We start from the raw sequence: 22,484 nt of genomic DNA, 5'->3' as shown, positions 1-22,484 counted from the left end.
CAAACTTCACCTCGAAGTTGGAATGTAAAGATAACTAATAAATAATACTAGAAACAATAGCACAGAATTCTGAATCACCATGGCCTAGAGACGATATAGCTTGCACTAGAGTAGTAGAGTCAGACTCGAAGACAACCCGGTCCTATATGTTCACATCAGCAAAGCGAATATCATCGAGTAAGGCTACTGCCTCCCCCTCCAAAACTGTCATATTTGCCCGTTGCCATTTCGTTTGAGCCCAGATATATTGCCCACGGGAGTCTCTAACACAACACGCAAAATATGTAAGATGGTAACAGTCGTGGAACGCAGCATCCACATTGCACTTCAACCATGTCTCGCTCGGTTTCTTTCAAACTGAGTTGTTACCTTGCACTCTATTATGGATGTGTTGCACACCCGGTAATGGGGGATGTTTATGAACCTCTTGCCATTGATGCCATGCATCTAGGGATGTCCTTCCAATGCATGTTGAAGTATGATAAGTGTCATTCCAAATGACATCATTACGTGCAGCCCAAATTTGCCAAAGAAGTAAAGTCACCCGACCAGCAATGTCTCGCCTTTCTGAACATTATATGTCAAAAACAAAATTTGCAAAACTGCTCTTAGTTCCAACTCGCGTTTGCAGCACAGTCGAAAGTCCTGCCCAATACCAATCTTTACTCGCCACTGTACAACCCACAAAAGCATGCCAATCATCCTCAACAGTCGTATCACACCAGGAGCAGATCACCTCACATTGTACATGTCGCGATCGAAGTCGGAGACGAGTCGGAACACACCCCCTGTAAATTCTCCATAACAAATTACGTGCTTTATGAGTGGAATTCACCTTCCAGATTCTATTCCACTCTCCCTCAACATGGAACCGATCAGTGTGTAACAACTCCATCATAGACAGTTTATACCCAGTCTTAACAATATACCTACCGTTACGTTCCATCATCCACGCTATTCTATCATTCTGAATTTCCACAAACAGTGGTGTGTCGAGAATAGCTTGCACCATATCATCTGAAAACAAAGATTTAATCTTATCAATGTCCCAAACTCGTTCCTCATCATCTATTAAATCAGACACGCACAAACTATGCACATCTTGGCTTTGTGGGGATTGAATCCAGCTACCGTGAACACCTCGAACCCACGGATCATTCATCACGCTGACTTGTTGCCCATGTCCAATCGTCCATCTAAAACCATAAAAAAGTAACTGACGCGAATTCCAAATACTCTGCCAAGCAAAGCTCGGGTTATTACCGAGTTTAGCACTCAAAAAAGAAGATCGTGGAAAGCACCTTGATTTAAAAATTCCAGCAACCAGAGAATCAGGTTTTGACAAAAAACTCCATCCTTGCTTAGCTACCATAGCGAGATTAAAAGCTTTGAAATTCCGAAACCCCATTCCACCAAACTCTTTGGGGCATGCCACGCGTTCCCAAGCCATCCCTTTAATCCTTCGGTTGTTACTCCTACCTCCCCACCAAAACGCATTGATCATCTTCTCAATATCATCTATAACTGAATTCGGAAAAAGGTAAATACTCATTATATATGAAGGAATAGATTGTAACACCGATTTGATCATAACTTCCTTTCCCGCCTTCGATAATGCTCGTCCCCTCCAAGCATTTATTCATCTCCAGATACGATCCTTGATAAAAGAAAAAACAGACCTCTTATCTCTACCATTCATCGAAGGTAATCCCAAATACTTTCCGGTACCCATCACATGTTGTACGCCAATAATGCGTGACAAATCCTCCTTCGTTGCCCCACTCATATTGCGACTAAAAAACACTTTACATATGAACCTATTTAAATAACTACCTTGATCTACTTTTAATCAGACAGAGAACTATCAACTCTCTTTTGATATATAACATGACTTTTTTTTTTTATAGAATTTGACTATATATGATATCATATGTCAATTCTAACTTATAATAATACATTTAAATATAAAATAAAAAAAATGTAGACTTACAAACTTAAATTAATTAAAAGTACAAAATTGAATATAATAAGTTAATATTATTTAATTCAAAGTACACATTTATTTCGCTAGTCACTTTATGATTATATTAAATTTGCAAATAAATGAACGTTATTTAATTCATAGTTCTAAATCTTATCTTATATATGAAAAGTGAGATGTCTATTGGGCCGGGTTAGGGTATACCAACCCTTCTATTTATACGCTAGCATCACTACAACCCTTTCACACTAGCAAAGTTGCAAAAATGATGAATGAAGAAAATGAAAACGGTAACAACAACAATGAAAATGGCAATGTTCAGGTGCTCTATCATCACCATCATCATCATCATCACGCAATGCATCTTCACTTTAATGAGCCACAACCAGTTCAACACCGTTCCATCCTATCACGTTTTCTCAAGTTTTTGTTGCGTAGGTTGTAAGAGGATGGTCTTGAAATTCTCATCAATGGGTTAATGGTTTGTCACTCACTTTCTCTCTTCCTTTCTCTCTTCTTCAGTTACTAACTATTATATCGTTTTATTTTGTTTATTAGATGAAGTTCTTCTTCAAAGGTGGAGGCAGTGGCGGTGCCGGTGGCGGTGTCGAGAACAATTGTACCTGCGGACAACAGTAGTAGGAAGAAGTGCTTTGTTGGTGATGTGCTCTCTGTGAAATTCTGCTTATGAATTTGGGATAATTGTATGCTTTATTTGCATTTTCTCTTTTATTCTAGCATTGACAATTGATATATTGCTTGCATTACGAGGATGAGTTACATGAGTGATGTGATACTCATACTCATTCATACTTATTATCTTTTATGTTACCACTAAAAAGTACTTTATATGTCTTGTGTATGTTCAATTCTATATATGCTATACAAGTTGTGTTAATTTGTGTGATCTATAATCCTACTTGGAAGTTTTTTATGTTGAAGAGAGATTATTGCTTGTAATTTGTTTGAACTTGTTCTTAAAAGTATTCAATTCCCAATTTGTTGTTTCGTGTCTTTTGTTCGAAACTAAACTGTCTCCTAAACTTAAGTTAGGTAGATTTTCTTACGTACGTAGTGGCGTAATTAGTTTCCAATTTAAAGGGAGATTAGGATAATTCTAGCATAGAGCTGGTTTAAAGAGTCATGCTTTAAAAGGAGATTAGGATAATTCTCCCCTGGTTTTCAAGGATAGTTTTATGTTTAGGTGTTTTCTAGGACAGTTTTATGCATAGTTGCGTGTTTCTGATCTGCAGCTTTGGTGCTTTGTAGTAATTATAGTTTGTATTGGGCTGTTTTGGTTTTAAAGCTATTTTGTTTAGTTTTGGCATCTTTGGCAGACTTAAGATAGGTAGATTTCCTTACGTAGTTCATAAATAGTCTCCACTCATGTTTTAGCTTAACCTCGGCTCTTGTTGTTGGTTTGGTGTAAAAGCTTCCAAATAGCATGATCCTTGTCTTATACAACTTAGTTTGTAGTATTTGATTGTGCTTTTCAGTTTAGGTAGCTGTTTTTTAAGTTAGTTGACTTATGTTGTGTGCCTTTGTGTCCCAAATGTTGAATGTTTGAAACACGGTAGTGTTTTGCAATAAATAAGTGGATTTTTTTTTTCGTATAGAGAATACGTTTTCTTTAGAGTTTCCTTTGGTTTTTGAATTAAGGTTGTGTTTTGCAATAAAGAAGTAGATTTTTTTTTTATCATATATAGAATACACTTTTTGTAGAGTTTCGTTTGGTTTTTGGAAAATGTTTTTCTTCGAGGAGTCTTACCTTTCTCAGAATCATCTCTATGGTAACTTTTTCGACAGTGTTGTTAGCAACCTTTCTATGGATGATGAAACTGAACATTGTTAGGTTAAGTGACATGCTATTGTTCCTAAGTTTACATGTATGCTCATGAATTCCAGTCCTATGTAACTTTTTATGTGTGGTGGCATTTCAGTTTTTCATTTTGAAACTAGTGTCATGCATTGTACCATATTACCTAATTGTTGAACAAGTTTTCATTGGGTTTTAGCATTTTAACTATTCTTAACTATTACATGTCATTCCTTTAATATGGGATGCCATAGGAAATCAGAGTACTATTTGGAAGTTGTTCTTTACATATAATTTGAAGGAAAAGCTTAGTATCCATTAACTTACAGTTTTTATGATCTGCAGCTTTGGTGCTTTATAGTCTTCATAGGTTGTATTGGGCTGTTTTGGTTTTAAAGCTATTTTGGTTAGTTTTGGCAGATTTGGCAGATTTAAGATAGATAGATTTCCTTACGTAGTTGCATAAATAGTCTCCACTCATGTTTTAAAGCAACCTCAGCTCTTGTTGTTGGTTTGGTGTAAAAGTTTCCAAATAGCATGATCCTTGTCCTATAGAACTTAATTTGTAGTATTTGATTGTGCTTTTGGTCAAAGAGAATAAGTTATTTGATTGTGTTTGTGTGGTGCAAAAGCTGCCAAGTAATACCATCCAGCTTATAAGATAATAAGGATGCAAAAGATAGGGCCACACACTCATACTTTGAAAACCATTTTCTCAAAATTCAATTCTATAGTCCTAAAAGGTACTCGCAATAAATAAGTGTTCCCAGTTAATTACACTAACCCTTTCCCGTCTGTAATTGTATGTTGTCCCTTTGGCCTATGGTATCAATCTTGTAACCTATAATTTACTTATGACTTTCAATCAAATGTGATGTAATATTTCATAGAAAAGGTTGACTTTTTAGATTCATTGTATAATTAATGTATCTTGTCTAGAATATAGACAAATACATCATTTATACAATGAATCAAAAAAGTCAAATGTTTCTTATGAATAGAACCGAAGTGAGTATTTAACAAAAAGTATACAAGGATAAAAGAAATGAATCAAAAGATTATTGCACATTTTCATTTGACGTTGTGCAAAAAGAACATGAGTATGAATATTTAAAATATGAACCAAGTGGTTCTAAACTAGGATCCATACTCCAAAATCTACACTCACACTCGAGAATTTAGTAACTAAAAAGAGCATGTTTTACACAATAGGACACATGGATAAAAAATAAATGTTTATATTCATAAAATATTGAATAAAATCAATTAATTACATCTACAATTGGGACACTAATATTTAGAATAATAATATGGAGTATGAAAAATTTAAGAGTTAGATTTTTTTTTTTTTAAGGATAAGAGTTAGATTTTTAGTGCCCCATTTGTAAAGGTAATAAATTGATTTTAATCAATTTTTTATTTAATCAAATGTATTTATTAATTTTGACTTTGTAATACCCCTATAATTTTGTTAGCAAGTATTTTACATAAGGGAAATGTTAACAAGTGCTCCCGGGGCACTCTTTAAACACTTTATATGGTCAAAGAGAATAAGTTAATTGACTTATGGAAGTTTTATAATGGTGTCCTTTATCATGTGTTTTAGTTTAAGAATAAATATTGGAATTTCCAGTCGTATTATCCAAGTTTATTGGTTGTTGTTTGTTTGAGTTTATGCTGATTCTTTTTGTGATAAACGTTTCCCCTATTTCTCTCTCAAATTCCCATTATATGGGTCTTTCCTTATTGCTTTCCACACTTCTGTTTTTAATGGTAATTGTTATGTCATTTTATAATTTGGTTTTTTAATTGATGTTTTGTTATAAGTAGTAATATTGTTAATTTTCATTTTGTTTGATTATTTAGTTGGGTATTTTCTTTCTCTTTTTCCATGATATTTAATTTAAGGTTTTGAACATTGTCAATGGAATTTAGATGACTTCTGTGTTTTCGACAATGGGTAGACTTATATGCATTTGGACTTGATCTGGTAGTTTTCTTAGGCCATAAACAACCATCGTTGTTGAATAAAGTAAGTTGTAATATGAAATGAATTAATATATTTTTCCATCAACACTTTTACCTAAAATCAATTCAATTAAAATCAATTATGTTTTTTTTACAAAAATAAACGATATTCATTCATTCAAATTGATAGAGTACATCGATACAATACAAATTCACTAAAAACAAAAAGGATAAATATGTGAACAAACTCACAACATCCATGTTAATAGCATAAAACGGCAAAGTACATATGCCTACAAATATGACTAATATGACTATATTCATGTCTCTGGAATACTCATGTCCCCGGATCTGCAACGTTGATGATGCCAAAGTCATTGTCATTGATCGGATCTGCACTTGCTCAAAGCTAATCTTTCAACCTGAAACAAATAAACACCACACTAAGATGAGAAATCAAAAAACACACCGCACAAAGACGGGAAATCAAAACAAGCAGAGTCGTTTAAAGACGACGAAATCACAAAAACAAACGAAAGAAAACAGAAAATATGTGAAATCACTTATTCAATTAGGATAGAAAGAAAAACAATTCGGAGGGGTGATTTTTGGGTCAAAATTGACCCTAAATCACCCCTCTGGAGAGATGAAGAAGAAAAAAGGGGTGACGGCTAGGGTTTGTTTGAGAAGGAGAGAAGAAAAAGAGGAATTAGAAAGTCCAATTGACATTGTTAAAATCAATTATATCCACCGAATAAACAAACATACACTATATATAAAAACTATTCACATGAAGAAGAAAAACAATGTAGTGTGTGAGCATCTTTAACTTAAGAGTGACTACTTCGTGTCAAACTTTAGCTCTTGAAAGTTCTTTTGATATATTTTTTGTTATAGTTGCATTGGATTGGATTGGAATATATGATTATATGGTATGACAACATGTATTTTTGACATGTTTGACACATTTCTTGTTGCGTGCAGTTACCGGTTCTTTTTTGATTTTTTTCTATTCTTGATAACATATCAAGGTGTCAATAAGTTTGTAAGAAGGGAATGGAACATATACAAGTAAAATATATTCATTCATTCAAATTATAATTTTTAGTCACAGAAATTATAAAACCATAGGTATAGATATAGGTGTCATATACCAACCGTATAAAATCAACTGTGGCAATAGGGTATATACACATATTAACTTTGACACATGTTAATCAATATATGATGAATTTGCGAATAAACTCATAACATCCAAAGTAATATTATAAAACGGCAAAATACTTTCAAATAATATGACAAAATCAATGTAAACATATTGGAGATATATGATTTTCCATATCAATTGATATCAAGTTAAACTTACAAATATAATAATTAACTTAAATAAATATGTATGCATGCTTTTCCCCACAAAAAATATGTATGGTTTTATCACAGCGTTTTTTGTTATTTTATATAATATATATATTGAAATTAGAACATTATAAAATAAAAATTATCAAAATTATAAAAAATGAATATAAAATTATTTTTTATAAAACAAATTTAATTTTCTTACAAATGCAGTTTTGTTATTTATACAATCTATCTTTAATTAGTTAGCCCTATAACTTCTCAAATAATTGGAACTTTTTTATTTTGCACTGTGAGTGAATTTTTAAAATATTTCATCACGTATTTACACTTTTCTGGCATTTTTTGTTCATTTATATATATTTTTTTGACAAATTGTTCATTTATATATATATATATATATATATATATATATATATATATATATATATATATGTATGTATGTATATATCTTTATATATTTTTTATTTTTTTGAACCAAAAAAAAAATATTTGCCATATCACTACAAACGTACTGTAAAAAAATTGATATGCGATAATGTTATCAGGCACATCAAACATGCTGCTGGTATTGCCTCCCTGTTTTAGTGATGTTTGATTATGTCTTATGGATAAATAACTAAGCCACATGCTGCTGGCAAGGAAATTGGTGTAGTCTTGTGAAGTTGAATTAATGTAATTGATGTAGATTGAGGAATATTACATGACCTCTTGTCCTTGCTTGCAGTAGCTTCCAGAATAAGGTTCTGCAGATTGTGTGCAATTGTTTGCTTTGCTTTTTATACAAACATGGGCAATATTGATTTGATGATAATCTTTAAAATGAAATGAAAATTTTCTGCAAAATTTATATAGGATAGTTTGGAGTTGTGATTGTATTGTGTATATATTTGGTATCTACGCTGCTCTATTTTATATTGTACTACTAAAATTATTTTTGTTGTCTAGAAAATTATACTATGACAATATACTCTTTATGTGTTAACCGGACAAAACGACAAACAACGCAACGTTGCATCCAGACAATGAAATCACGGAAGAAAAAACTTGATGATTTACGTGGAAATCTAAAACATCCCTCCTCAATAAGTGGAGGAGAAAGATAATTTAGAGAGAAGATGTAATTTCTCTCACTACAAAAATTAGGGTCGGCTTTTTTATTTTAATCATTCGTCTATCAAATTAATACGTTAAAGCAAAGAGAAATTATTATTGTATTTTTATAAGAGCCTAACCAATTTTTTCTTGTCTCTCATCAAAAAAAATTTTGACAAAAAGAAAACGATATTCTTTTATTCAAATCGATATAATACATGAGATATAACCACATGTTCAACATTGCTAAAAACCTAAAGAGTGAATTTACAAACAAACTCACAATGTTAATAGCATACAATGGTAAAATGTCTACAAACAATATAATAAAATCTAAGTGGCCGAAATACTCATGTTTCTGGATCTGCAATGTTGACGCCCAAATCATTGATTGAATATGTAATTTATTGAAGTTGGTATTTCAATATTGTTGCGCTAAAATCACACTTAGAGCAAGTGTACTCTATCGCAGAAGTAGTATAAAAGATTATCGTATCCACAGGGATTAATTAACAAGTATCGAACTAATTAAGATATTTAATATTTAGACGAACAAATAGTAGAATGTTTCGGTAACCAAGTAAAAAGCAATGACGAAGAATGATAAAAACACGAAGTTGTAAAACAATAGAGAGAGAGGTCTAGGGTCGTGGTTTCACTTGCAAGTTTCGATTCCCTTATGTCTAGTTCTAATTAAATTCCTTTATTTTTATTCAATCACCAATCCTTTGCTAAAACTATTAATCCGTTTGGTCATTCATGATTAATTAATATTCTTACTCCTAAATAATTAACACTTTGTTTGGTCATTCAAAAAGTTGAAACCAAGAAAAGCATAAAGCACAAAAAGGTTGAATGGTTGAAAGACTAAAATTAAGGTTTGATCATGCAATAACTTTAGTCTTAATTGTCATGTAGGTCCACCAACTAATTGTAGTACGATCACTGATCAATTAACTGATTGTTAACATGCAAATGTTTGATCATTCCTAGATATGTGATAAAATCAATAGAACAAATTTGATTGGAGTAAAAACTGAAATTCAAATTAATAAACTAGAACATTACAGAGTCTCTTAGCTTGTAAGATCCACCTAAACCCGCAAATGATTTAGCTATACTTGAATAAACAACAAAACTGAAATAGGATTCATGAAACTAGAGTAAGGAATAACGCAAAGAAGAGTGCAGATTTTTGCTACAACTTCAATCTCTACTCTAAGATCTTCAAACTCTCTCTCTCGTGTTCTCTTCTCTCATGCGCAGCGTGTGTATTATGTCACTTCTTGTCCCAAACTGAATTGTAATGCCTATTTATACTGAGAAATTCTAATATGGTCCCATGATCAAATAAAAAGTGTTTGGTCACACACACATAAAAAAATATTTTTTAATAATAAGGTGGAAATTGATAAAAAAAAGTGATTGAATATTTTAATGAGAATCATTTTATGTGTGTGTGATTAAACACTTTTCATTTGGTCCTGTGACCATGGAAGAATACCTCAACTATACTTGGTGTGCCGCCTTTTAAGTTGCCATGCATCCAGCCTAAGAAAAACATTTTTCTTCCTCTGTACACCGCCCCCTCTTTTTACTATGCAGCCACTTGTTTGTTTCAAAAAGGCAAACATTCCCTTAATCACTAAGAATCATCACCGCCACAGCCAATTTCCTTCACCTCTAAGTCTTTTGTGCACCTCCTCTTGGTTTTGTCTATTGTGCTGCCCTCTATTTCTTTCTTTGTTCTCACCTAACTCATTCTTGTATTATGCAGCAGCTAGCCACTTGTATTTGTTTGGAGGAAGACAACCGTTTGTTACGGATTAAAATAAAAGTGATTTTGATATAAAATAATTTAGAGATTATATTTTAGAGATTATATGAAAAACCAGAATCTATTTTGCGATTGTTTACTGTAATAAAAATCACTTTTTTTAAACAAATAATCTAGTTTGTTTGGATACAACTATATAAAAGGGATTTTTTGTCACAAAATTAGTTCAATCTTTTAAATTATATTTTCTCTCTCCTCTAAAAAAAATCTATTTTATTTTAAGCTGCTCCTAACAGCTTCTCATTTGAAGCTGTTTTTAGATTATTTTTAGATTCTAATTTTTTTAAAAGTCTGTAACAAACGGATGCAAAACTCTTAAAAGTGATTATTTGTTTAAAAAAAGTGAATTTTTTCTTAAAAAAGCTATAACAAACGGGCTCTAAGTCTAGATTTTCCATTTAATTGAAATCACCGCCCCTAATCTCTTGGGTACAACACTGTTGATTTTGTTTGGCTTTCTTGAATTTCTCTTGGGTCTGTAGTATTGATTTTAATTAATCCAACTTTTCTTGTGATTGTAATACTAGATATAAGAGAGTATGTCTTTGATGATTTTTCACTTCTATTAAATATTTTTTTCATATTCTACAAAATAAAATAAAAATAGGTAAGTATATAAATAATAATAATACAAAATGTAATTAATTATACCCAAAATGTTAATATAAGTTATACCATTAGGTAGTTTATCAAATATAATAGAAACCAAAATGAACACTCCAATAAGGCACAAAATCAAACAACACCTCACAAGACGACGAACAACACAACGTCGTACTTAGACAACGAAATCACTAGGGAAAAAAAACACAAAGGAAAAATTTGATACATGTGGAAATCACTTATTTAGATTAAAAAAAAGTGGAAAAAGATGCAGATTGGTGATTCTAGGTCAAAAATGATCTAAAATCATACATCCTCAATGAGTGTAGGAGAAAGAAGATGGAGTTTCTCTCACTAAAATAACTAGGGTCGGCTTTTTTTATTCTAATCATTCATCTATCAAATTAATACATTAAAACAAATAAAAATATTATGAACACTTACTTTCCAACGGTCTTTAACACCATCTCTTATGAGGTGATATTCATGTCGATAGCAAACCAAAAATTCAAATTCACCAATATTTTATGTTGGGCACCCACGCCGACAAATCCACTTGATGTAAGAGAGAGAAAAAGGAAGAGAGAAAGTAAAAATGAGTATGAAAGAGAGTTGTAAAAAGTGATAATAAAGTGGTTGTAATTACATAACCACCCTCTTCGTTGCCCTTTAAATAAAAATCTTCTTATTCAACTAAACCCTAATATTTACAGCCTCATTCTCTGTCAAACGAACCACACTGTTGATCACCGCAGGTGACCTCACTCTCTCTCGCAGGTATGGTCTCCATCTTTGCCATCCTCTCTCTCTATATAACTGGTATGATCTCTATCTTTGCCATTATATATCGTGTCACAGTGAGGAAAATCAATTCAATTCTAGACTAGGTCTCACCCACTCACGAGTCAATATCTTTCTGTGTCCTTCCCTTCCGCCACTGCAATATACAATCGAACTACTCTGATTGCATGCTCTTCCTTCCCAAATCTCAATCGCTTCTTGCGTATGCTCTCAGAAATTCATTGCTAATCGCTACTTCTTCCCTCCTATTTGTATACTAGCTGCGCCATCTTTTTTTACTGCACATTAGAATCAGAATCTTTACGGAAATTCAAATCAATGTTTTTTTTCTTTTGGAATGTGCATTTTGTCTGGCGATCTTTCCGTTGTTCGTAATCCACGGCTTTACGGCACGTGATCATTATAGAGTAAAATTTAGGGTTTCTTTCTTCTTCCTATCATGTTAGCTACCCCAAAGAAAAACAAATTATTGAATGAGTGGGTATATTTTTGTATTTTGTATAAAGTATATAAAAAAATACAAATAGAATTCTGAATTCAATATAAAAAAACAGGAGCACGTTTATTATGTCGAAAGTAAGGAGCAATAATCTATCGTGGGTAAAGATACTATCGCTGATAAGCTAACTTTGATACGCAATGGTGACATGAATAGAAAAAGAACGGTTCAAATACCACTTACTAATATCACCGAAAACATTGTGAAAATACTTTTACGAGAGGGTTTTGTTGAAAACGTTAGAAAACATCGAGAAAGCAACAAATACTTTTTAGTTTTAACTCTACGGTATAGAAGAAATAGGAAAGAATCGTATAAAACTTTTTTAAATTTAAAAAGGATCAGTACACCTGGTCTACGAATCTATTCTAACTATCAACAAATTCCGAGAGTTTTAGGAGGAATGAGGATTGTAATTCTTTCTACTTCTAGGGGTATAATGACAGATCGAGAGGCTCGATTAGAAAGAATCGGCGGCGAAGTTTTATGTTATATATGGTAATGGTAAATTTGCCGATATCCGATTTCTATGAAAAAATTATATACATTATTGTAAATGGAGTAGAGAAGTAATGGATTTCTACTATTACTCCTGATACATTAGTGAATATGTCAAGAGGATTTAACTAGAATAGAAATAAAAATTCATGAAGATTAAATTACTGAATAACTTCGGAGGGTATGTTCTAGGTTGCTTTAGAGAAATAGAATTTAAATAAGATTCTAGGCTATGTTTAAAAAAAATTGGACGTTATATTAAGCTACCTTTAAAAATATATGTATATTTTTATATTAAACGACCTTTAAAAATATATACATGGCTACCCCATGTTTGACTTTGGATGGAATCATTTTTTTTGTGTGACTTTACTTGCTTTCAATCAACAATGGGTTACCTGATCCCGTCTTCTAGGAATCAGATGATGAATATACAGAACAAAACTATATTCTTTGATTTAAAATTTGACGACGACAACAACAATCTCTTCCTCTCAAAAAAATAAATATATATCACCATCGACCCAAACAGATTTCACAACACTCTATTAACCTTTTTATTATTGTCAAAACTTCCCCTTTATTAACATGTAGCTTTTTTAATAGCTAAAAAATAACTAATTAGTAAAGTATAACCCTTTATAATCCGTTCCGGTTGTTTATGTGTATCTTTTGAAGTACATTTTATGAGTAATAATTATTGTGAATTTTTTTTGCTTATTGGCTAAATTTCCTTTTAGTTTTAATAAAATATTTTATTTTTCTTGATGTGGTCACCTTATGAAATTATTGTTAGCTTTGCCGCTGTCTCTAAGGTGTAGTAAACAAATATCATGTAGTCCCTGTTCATACTAAGTTCTTGTTTCTGTATGTGTTTATTTTGTCTCTCTTACTATCTATTATCTCTTGCTTGCAGAAGGAAAATGGATGTTACCTTTGTAAATTTTCTTTTAATGTTTCCAATCATTTTTGCTATTCGCATAATATTGGGGTGAGTTTTTATTTATTTTTATGTGTTCTTTAAAAATCAGAAACCGATTAATCTCATAGATTGTATTTGCTTTTGCTTAGGGAGCTGAAGCCTAGAAAGGTCATTGTAGTGCCTGCCTTAGCAATCTTGTTGTACTATGGAAGAAACTATGACTGGACTCCGCTGTTTGCAGCGGAGTTGGTGCGCTGTCTCTTCCCAAAGAATCGGACTTCATGGAGAAGTTCTTAGAAGAACTATTGGATTTGTCTATTTATAGAAATCAAACTATTGGATTCTGTTACTATTTTGGTTACTTTGATATTATTGTGATCAACTCATCTTAATTGGTCGATTTTGTTGATGATTCTCATAGTTGAAAATCAAAATCCGTTTTCCGCTTCCCGCACACGCCACTTTTATGCATGTTTTGCTGAGATTTTTTTTCTTTCAATTTCTTCAGTTCTTGTTACAATCTGCCACTTTTGATTTTCTTTTTTTCTTTTGTTTTCACGCACAATTGTTTTGTTATTTGTGTAGTGTATTATTGTTTAGAGACATGATATTTGAACAACCATATTTGTACAACATACTTACACCGTATATGTTGTCCGTTGTAGCTTTAAATGTTCATAAATCATATCCATATTGTTTATAAGCATCTTCCCACTCAATTTTATAGTATAGCACGTTGTTTAACCCTGTCATCATTTCTGTGTTGTTTATAAGCATCTTCCCACTCTCAGTTTTATAGTATAGCGCATTGTATAACACACTCAAAAGGCCAATATACCTTACCTCAGTTTGAACTTGTCTTCCATTAGCAGCCTATGAAGTTAATTTAATTCCTTCACTTATGTTAGGATAGTTAAGTGGTATGCATCCCTCTTGACACATAATATGAGGCTAGGTGGGGGTGCTGGAACGGGTAAACTTGTGTTCTTTACCGTGTCATAATATTTATTCCTAATTACTAGTAGTTACAAATTTGAATGTTGGTCATTGTTTAGGAATAAATATAGTACTATTGTGAATCTTTTGTTCATTGAAAGCGTTATCTGTTATAAGCATTGTCTGTTATGTTTTTTAGACAATTGCTCAACAACCGTGTCATATTTTTGCTCTACGATGAAATGGACCTAGAGTTAGTTTTCTGGTGTTAAGGTAGGACATTATGTCTTTTTTTTTTTTAAAGGAGGTAGTAGGACAATATGTTTAAACTGTGTGTGATGCGCAAAATTATTCTTTTAAATTTAAATACTCCACTTTAATTCTATGCTTTATTTGCAATTTTTTTCTTTTATGGTAATGATTGATATATTGAATATGGAGTAAGGTATGTGATACACACTTATTATCTAATTTTGTGTTACATGTTGACTAAAAGAACTTTTAATATGTTTAAGCTTGAAAGCAAATTTGTTGTTGCCCTTCATTATTCTGCGCAATATACTCTTTATTTTCATGTATATTTGTATTTTCTCTCTTGTATATTTGTTTTTTTTTAATTATTTTCTCTCTTGTTAGGATTCAAATATTACATCTTTAGGGTTTGTTTGATGGACATGATAGGATAGAGACATAATAGAATAGAAGCAGGATAAGATTGGTTAGAGATAAGATAAACATTTATTTTGTCATGTGTCCGTTTGATGTGGACACCACTTGTGTAATACCAATGTTATATAACATTGGCCAATGAAGGTGTGTCATATAGGAAGGTCTAAAGAGGAAAGAGAAAAAATATGCATGTGAAGTGCTATGTGGCACATCTTTATTAGTCAATGTTATATAACATTGGTATTTCAATGGTACACAAATGGTGTCCGTTTGATGTATACATGATAAGAAATTGGATGACATTATCTATTACTTTTTTAAGTTTAAGAGCAAATTGCACTCACCTCCCCTGAGGTTTTATTAAAAGACGCTCACCTCCCCTGAGCAAATTGAAAGCGTTATCTGTTATAAGCATTATCTGTTATGTTTTTTAGACTTGCTCAACAACCGTGTCTTATTTTTGCTCTACGATGAAATGGACCTAGAGTTAGTTTCTGGTGTTAAGTAGGACATTATGTCTTTTTTTTTTTTTTTAAAGGAGGTAGTAGGACAATATGTTTAAACTGTTTGTGATTTGCAAAATTATTCTTTTAAATTTAAATACTCCACTTTAATTCTATGCTTTATTTGCAATTTTTTTCTTTTATGGTAATGATTGATATATTGAATATGGAGTAAGGTATGTGATACACACTTATTATCTAATTTTGTGTTACATGTTGACTAAAAGAACTTTTAATATGTTTAAGCTTGAAAGCTAATTTGTTGTTGCCCTTCATTATTCTGCGCAATATACTCTTTATTTTCATGTATATTTGTATTTTCTCTCTTGTATATTTGTTTTTTTTATTATTTTCTCTCTTGTTAGGATTCAAATATTACATCTTTAGGGTTTGTTTGATGGATATGATAGGATAGAGACATAATAGAATAGAAGCAGGATAAGATTGGTTAGCGATAAGATAAACATTTATTTTGTCATGTGTCCAGAGAAAAAATATATTCATGTGAAGTGCTATGTGGCACATCTTTATTAGTCAATGTTATATAACATTGGTATTTCAATGGTACACAAGTGGTGTCCGTTTGATGTATACATGATAAGAAATTGGATGACATTATCTATTACTTTTTTAAGTTTAAGAGCAAATTGCACTCACCTCCCCTGAGGTTTTATTAAAAGACACTCACCTCCTCTCTAGTTTATAAAAAACATTAACCTTTCTTATGTTAACACCGTTAACTAACACTTTCTACATCCACTATTTATCTCTAACATCAAAAGTTAAACCCTAATTTGCTTTTTCTCCCAAAAACTAGGAACATGGAACGTTGTCACCGACCTTTCATCACTTTTCCACCAAAACACAACTAGCTTCACACGATTACTTGTCTCTTGCATCTTGCTTAATCGCATACCATCAAACAACGTTTAATCTTCCTCATCAACAACCAGCCTTTTGGATATGTTTGAATATGGACTACAATTTTTTGCTCTGCAGATAGTAACATTGTCTTTGCTATGATATTCCTGTTATATTATTGCTTTGTAAGGAACTCATTATTATTTATTGAATTTGTGCCAAATCTGTCTGCACCAAACATGCAGACCAGTGAGTTTTTAACCAAATTTGCTTCCATTAACACATGTGCAAAACAAATTGAAAAGGCATGCTATATAATAGGTAAAATCTTATTCAAACGAATGAAGAGGTGAAGAAATAATGAAAATTGGAGAAAGCGTATAAAAAATGAAGAGGGTTGAAAGTGATGAAAATATGGTGAAAATTGGAGAAAACATTTAAACGACAACGTCTATTGAACCAGTGTGCAGGAGAATCACAAAAATCCAATTAAGATGAAGGACTGTGAATGAAGATGAAGGGGAATTTTTTTGGTGCACACCGTTAAAATTAACAGATGTTAGTGTCCAAGAGGCAAAGTGCTCCAATCATGAAATAATTAAGGGAGGTTAATGTTTTTTTTAAACTAGAGGGGAGGTGAGTGTGTTTTAATAAAACCTCAGAGGAGGTAAGTGCAATTTGCTCTAAGTTTAAATATGTTACATTTTTTTTAACTAGGACATGATAAAATAAATCATATTCAAATGACAAGATTACCCTAATCATACAATTATATACTCACTCCGTCCTTATATATAAGCACCCATTTGATTAAAAAGTTGTCCCTAAATATAAGCTTTTTTTTTCAATGCAATAATTATTATTATTTTCTTAAATATATACCTAATTAATATTACTAACTTGTCTTGGAATATGAAAAGTCAGATCTAATACACATACAAAAACAAAGTCAATTTGATAATATTAGCACACAAAATAAACACATTAATTGCGCTAACAACTAAGGCAAAGGGGACTAATATATGGGGGATAAAAGAGTATAACACATAGACATGATATAATATGTTTCAGGATTAACTTATCATATTTTATTGTCAGTGACGGATCTCTTAAGGAGCCCATAGATGCCAATGGCTCCCTCTACTTAAAAAATTGTAATCTTTTTATATAAGAAATTCACCAAAAGAAATCATTCTGAGTTTTCTTGATAGACCAAACAGTCACATCTCATAATACTATGTTTGGTTTAGTTATTTAAGTGTAAAAAGTGGAAGACGGAAAAAAAATGGATTTATGGGCGGAAAGAAAAAGAAATTTGGGACAGAAAAAAAGGTTTTTTTTTTAAAGTAAAATAGACAACTAGGTTAAACTCGGAAAGGTTTATCTATTTTCATATATCGATTTTACTGCAAGTTAAATTGCTCAAATTAGGTTCAAGCTCCAATTTCAATAAAAATGAGTTTACCATCAAGTTAACATTAAATTAGACCTAAAAATGTATACTCATGCGAGTTTACGAGTCAATACTAGAGTTTGAGCTATTGTCCCCTCTCCCTTTGACCTTTGATGATAATATTTGTGATACATGTATTCTTGCTCTACAACAAATAGTTGGCTTCTATCGCATTGTAGAGATTGAAACGATAATGAAAGTTGAGATTGAATTTGGAAAATGTCGATTCCAGGTAAGATTCAACATTTCCTTTGGCTTTTCATGCACAACGCAATTCCAACAATCTTTGACATCACTGCAACTTGACAGCTTCTCCTATCTTATAGAGATTTCAATCTTATGATGAAGATGTGATTCATTATGTTAGGGATTATGCTCCATCAAAGAAAGTTTGACAACATATATGTAGTTGTTGGTTAATATTTTTTGACAAGTAGTTGTTGGTTAATATGACTAGTACTAAATGATTTATAACGGGGGAATGTGTATATCGTCTAGAATCTTAATCTTGATTTTTTTTTTTTTAAGAAAGAATCTTAATCTTGATGTTAAATATTAAATTTCTTATTTAATAAAGAACACCTTGTTCATATTGAAGAAGAAACGTAATTTTTTTTTTTAGAGTAAGAAACGTAATCTTTATTTTTTTTGACGATAAATAAAATTTCATTAACAAAAGTCTGGCAATAAATCAAAAGCTAAGACTGTAGAAATACAAGGTGGAGTCTCTTCAATCCATATACAATCGGGATTATGAAGAGAGTATTGAGCTAGATAATGAGCAGCTTGATTAGCCTCACGTCTAACATGCAAGAATTTTAAACTACGAAAAAAGACATTAAAATTAATGCAATCTCCGATAATAGATCCAACATAGTTGGGATGTTGTTGATGAGTGTTCAGCGCCTGAACCACATTAGAAGCATCTGATTCCGCTATAAGATTCAGAAAAAACATGTCTTTTGCAAATTTCCAACCCCTTTCGCATAGCCAAAGCTTCTGCTACCTCTGAATCTGGTAATGAAAAGACTTGACAACGACTAGTAGCAACCACAATACCTTCATAATCTCTCACAACAACACCCATACCCCACTTACCTCCCTCTATTGGACCAGCTGTATCAACATTTAGCTTATAACAACCATTATCGGGGGGTGTCCAGTGAACATCAGATATAGGTAAGTTTGGACCTCCACTTAACGTCTCCAACAACATCGTATTAGCACTATTAAAATTAGCAATAGATCTTTGTGTCTTATGTACAGTGGTAGCCACATCAATTTCAGTCCCCTCAAAACATTTTTTATTTCTAGTGCACCAAATTTCATAAACACAAGGCCAACACATTAACTATAACATCCTCATTTTCATCAATAATAATTATTTTCAACCACTCTTGAAAGGGCACGTACCTAGAAGCATGTGAATTGAACACCACACCCAAGGCAGAAGCAACCATATATGCTTTGACCAATGACAATCCATAAATAGATGTGAAATTGTTTCATTATGCTGCTCACAAAAAACACACAATGGATCACAACTGATTTCTTTTTTAAAAAGATCATTTTTGAGTGGTAGTTTTTCATGTAAAATCCTCCACGCAAAATGTATGTGTCTTCGAATACTTTTTATTTTCCACACAACTGATCACAAAAGAAACGTAATCTTTATTGATTAACTTTGATATCGATATATCGTGTGATTTGCATTCGCAACTTGGATAATACTCAATCATTATTCCAATAAGTCAAAAGTATTTCAAGTTTAATGTAAAATGTGGCTTTGTTTCAGGGGGAATATTTGGCAAATAGGACTAGTAAACTTCTCGACTAAAATCATAAAAAACGGTGACTTTGTAAATGTGTTATCGTCTCTAGGTCTTGGACTTAGTATTTTTGTTTTGAATGATGTCTATAATATAGGCTATAAAATAATATGTGTATGTATGTATCCATCCATGTAGGAATCATCTCATTAATTAGGAGATCAATAACTCCAAATCAGGTGTTCACAAATTACTAATCAAACAAAAATGGAATCATCTCATTAATTAGGAGATCAATAACTCCAAACCAGGTATTCACAAATTACTAAAATTAGGAGATCCAGTTATATATTATTAATCAAACAAAAATGGAATCATCTCATTAATTAGGAGATCAATAACTCCAAACCAGGTATTCACAAATTACTAAAATTAGGAGATCCAGTTATATATTATTTCATGTAACACTAACACAACAATTGTATTTTTTTTTTGGTAGTGGCCGGGGTTTGAACTCTGGACTTTGCATATTTTATGCATTGTCCTAACCAACTGAGCTAAGCTCACGAGTCTGAAAATTTAAAAAAAGTTAATTTTATTTTAGATATGTTAATATTTTTACTAAATGCAGTTAATTTTATCTGTATGTGCATCTATAAATTTACGAGTATTTATAATATGGTTTATTTTATTATATTTGTGTGTATTTATTAAGATATTCATCCTATACCAATCCGTGATAAATTTTATTTGCGGATATCATACATATAATTTTTTTATCATCTTGAATATGTCTAACTCGGGCAACGCCGGGTAAATACACTAGTGTGTGTGTGTGTGTGTGTGTGTGTGTGTGTGTGTGTGTGTGTGTGTGTGTGTGTGTGTGTGTGTATATATATATATATATTAAAACTAGTGGGTGTGTTCTAGCAAATATATATATATATATATATATATATATATATATATATATATATATATATATATATATATATATATATATATATATATATATAAAGAAAACAACCTGTTTCAGCTTTTTTGGGCTGATTTTTTCTCTTTCCAAAAATACCTTTAATTTTAAATACAAATAATACATGTAACAAATAGACAAGGATAAATTTAAATATTAAAAAAAAATGTAACAAACACGATATGAATATATATATATATATATATATATATATATGGTTTTATTTTTCCTTTATCATTTAAAAAGTGTAACAAACTAGATAGGTATATTTGTACTTACTTTTTCACTATCCCAATTATACTCTTAAACAATTTTTTCTATAATAAAGATCGTTGTTGGTGTCATTAAAAAAAAGAATTTAGATTAATTGTTTTTTTGTTATATTGTTGGTTTTATTGAAATAAATAATCATGATTAGTTTGGTTTGTTATAACTTGAACGCAACAAACATTTATATTTTTAGTTTTAATCCAAATCAAAATTTCATAAAAAAATATCATTAATAATTTTCAAACGTTAGCGCAATAAAAAGAGCGGAAAGACAAACACGTGAGTAGGGATGAGAATAGGTCAGGCCGGCCTACAGGGCCTACGGCCTAGCCTACGATAGGCCAGGCCAGGTCAAGCTTTTTTCTTAAATAGAGAAGGCCTGGGATTTTTTAGAAGTCTATAGGCTTAGATAGTTTGAGCATGTAGAGAGAAGACCAATAGATGCCGTTGTAATAAGAGTAGAACAGATGGATGATAGTCAGGTCAAAAGAGGTAGAGAAAGATTTAAGAAAACTATAAAAAAAAAAACATTAGAAGTGATTAAGATGTCGATAAATTGGATCTAAATATGATTTATGATAGAACACTATGACGTAATTTGATCCGTATAGCCAACCCTACCTAGTGGGATAAAGTTTTGTTGTTGTTGTTGTAAAACTATAAAGCGGTCCTTGTGAATTTGATGTTATTTTTTTTATAAAAATCGGCATACTCGCCCCTATATATGCGAGGATAGGCAAATCCTCTTTATCACCTAAGCATTTTAAAAACGATTTATTTTATGTTTTCCTCATATTTTGACCAAGTGATTCGAATAGGATAAATTTACACTGCCAAAAAAAATGAATAGGATTAATTTAGCAGGTTTTCATTATGTGTTTCCCTTACTCTTTTTTCCTTTTCATGTAAATCAATTGAAATATATTGAATATGTATGTATTAGGTTTTAGCATTTGTTAGCTTTGATTGATCTTAAACAGATCGATATTAACAAACCTTCTTTATTTAATGGTTTTGACCAATCACAAAACAAATGAAAACATCTTTAATGCAAATTTCGACCAAGGATTCCATTTATATAATATATTTTCGTAGGTAATAATTATTGTAATAAAATCTAGGTTTGTGGTCGTTAAGTTTTGTACAACTTAGAAATACTAGACCGTTTACCCGTGCTACCGCACGGGTCATTTACATTGAAAAATAATATATGAAAATAAGAGAGCTTTGAAGTGTTGTGCTATCCAAAAGTTCTTACAAATACCGTAAAGTTTTGACTATAAAGTGCATAAAAGAATGAATTTATAGACCAGGGAATGATTAACTCTAAATAATTAATAGGTTGAAAAAAAGGATATGGAAGGGAAACTTAAAATCAAAATGAGAACTCCAACCACTCATTCCTTGTTTCAAAACACCAAACAATGTTTAATCAACAAATGAGGTTCTAAGGTAAAGATCGTTCACTCCATTTTGATGAAAGGAAATAATAGGAATTAAAATTAACTAAGCAAATGTTTCAGTAGTGATAGATAAACTACATCCTACAAAGACTAATGAGCTAAGTGTGTCTTATAGAATTCCTTCGTTGATGAAACTTTATTAAGTGAGAAAGAAAAATTAAATTAAATTAAATATAGAGGGGTTTGAGGGGCATCTCCTAAAATTACACTA

The 22,484-nt window shown here is 31.4% G+C and overlaps 1 protein-coding gene and 2 long non-coding RNA genes across 3 annotated transcripts; 2 read left to right on the top strand and 1 right to left on the bottom strand.

Moving 5' to 3' along the window:
• Nucleotides 1–574: 574 nt before the first annotated feature.
• LOC146933710 (uncharacterized) lies at nt 575–1,786 on the bottom strand. The gene is made up of 2 exons (XM_085707852.1): nt 1,654–1,786; nt 575–1,524 (listed from the first exon to the last, which is right to left on the bottom strand). The coding sequence occupies exons 1-2, from the start codon at nt 1,784–1,786 to the stop codon at nt 575–577; spliced, it is 1,083 nt and encodes a 360-aa protein (XP_085563978.1).
• A 405-nt stretch (nt 1,787–2,191) lies between these two features.
• LOC146933709 (uncharacterized) lies at nt 2,192–2,843 on the top strand. Its single transcript, XR_015008437.1, has 2 exons — nt 2,192–2,462; nt 2,540–2,843. It is a non-coding gene; the product is annotated as an uncharacterized LOC146933709 (long non-coding RNA).
• Nucleotides 2,844–11,368: 8,525 nt separating this feature from the next.
• On the top strand, nt 11,369–13,824 carry LOC146933708 (uncharacterized). Its single transcript, XR_015008436.1, has 3 exons — nt 11,369–11,433; nt 13,371–13,445; nt 13,526–13,824. It is a non-coding gene; the product is annotated as an uncharacterized LOC146933708 (long non-coding RNA).
• Nucleotides 13,825–22,484: the final 8,660 nt, after the last annotated feature.

This window comes from Medicago sativa, chromosome 4, assembly GCF_051527215.1.
Source record: "Medicago sativa cultivar Bolivia chromosome 4, Bolivia_mono, whole genome shotgun sequence".
NCBI classification, from domain to species: Eukaryota; Viridiplantae; Streptophyta; class Magnoliopsida; order Fabales; family Fabaceae; genus Medicago; species Medicago sativa.
This window is presented reverse-complemented; position numbering and strand designations above follow the sequence as displayed.

Coding starts and splice junctions, on each gene's coding strand:
- LOC146933710 (XM_085707852.1), bottom strand. CDS start 1,786: ATGAGTGGGGCAACGAAGGAGGATTTGTCACGCATTATTGGCGTACAA. Junction 1,525..1,653: donor TTTTTCTTTTATCAAGGATC/GTATCTGGAGAT, acceptor TTCCGAATTCAG/TTATAGATGATATTGAGAAG.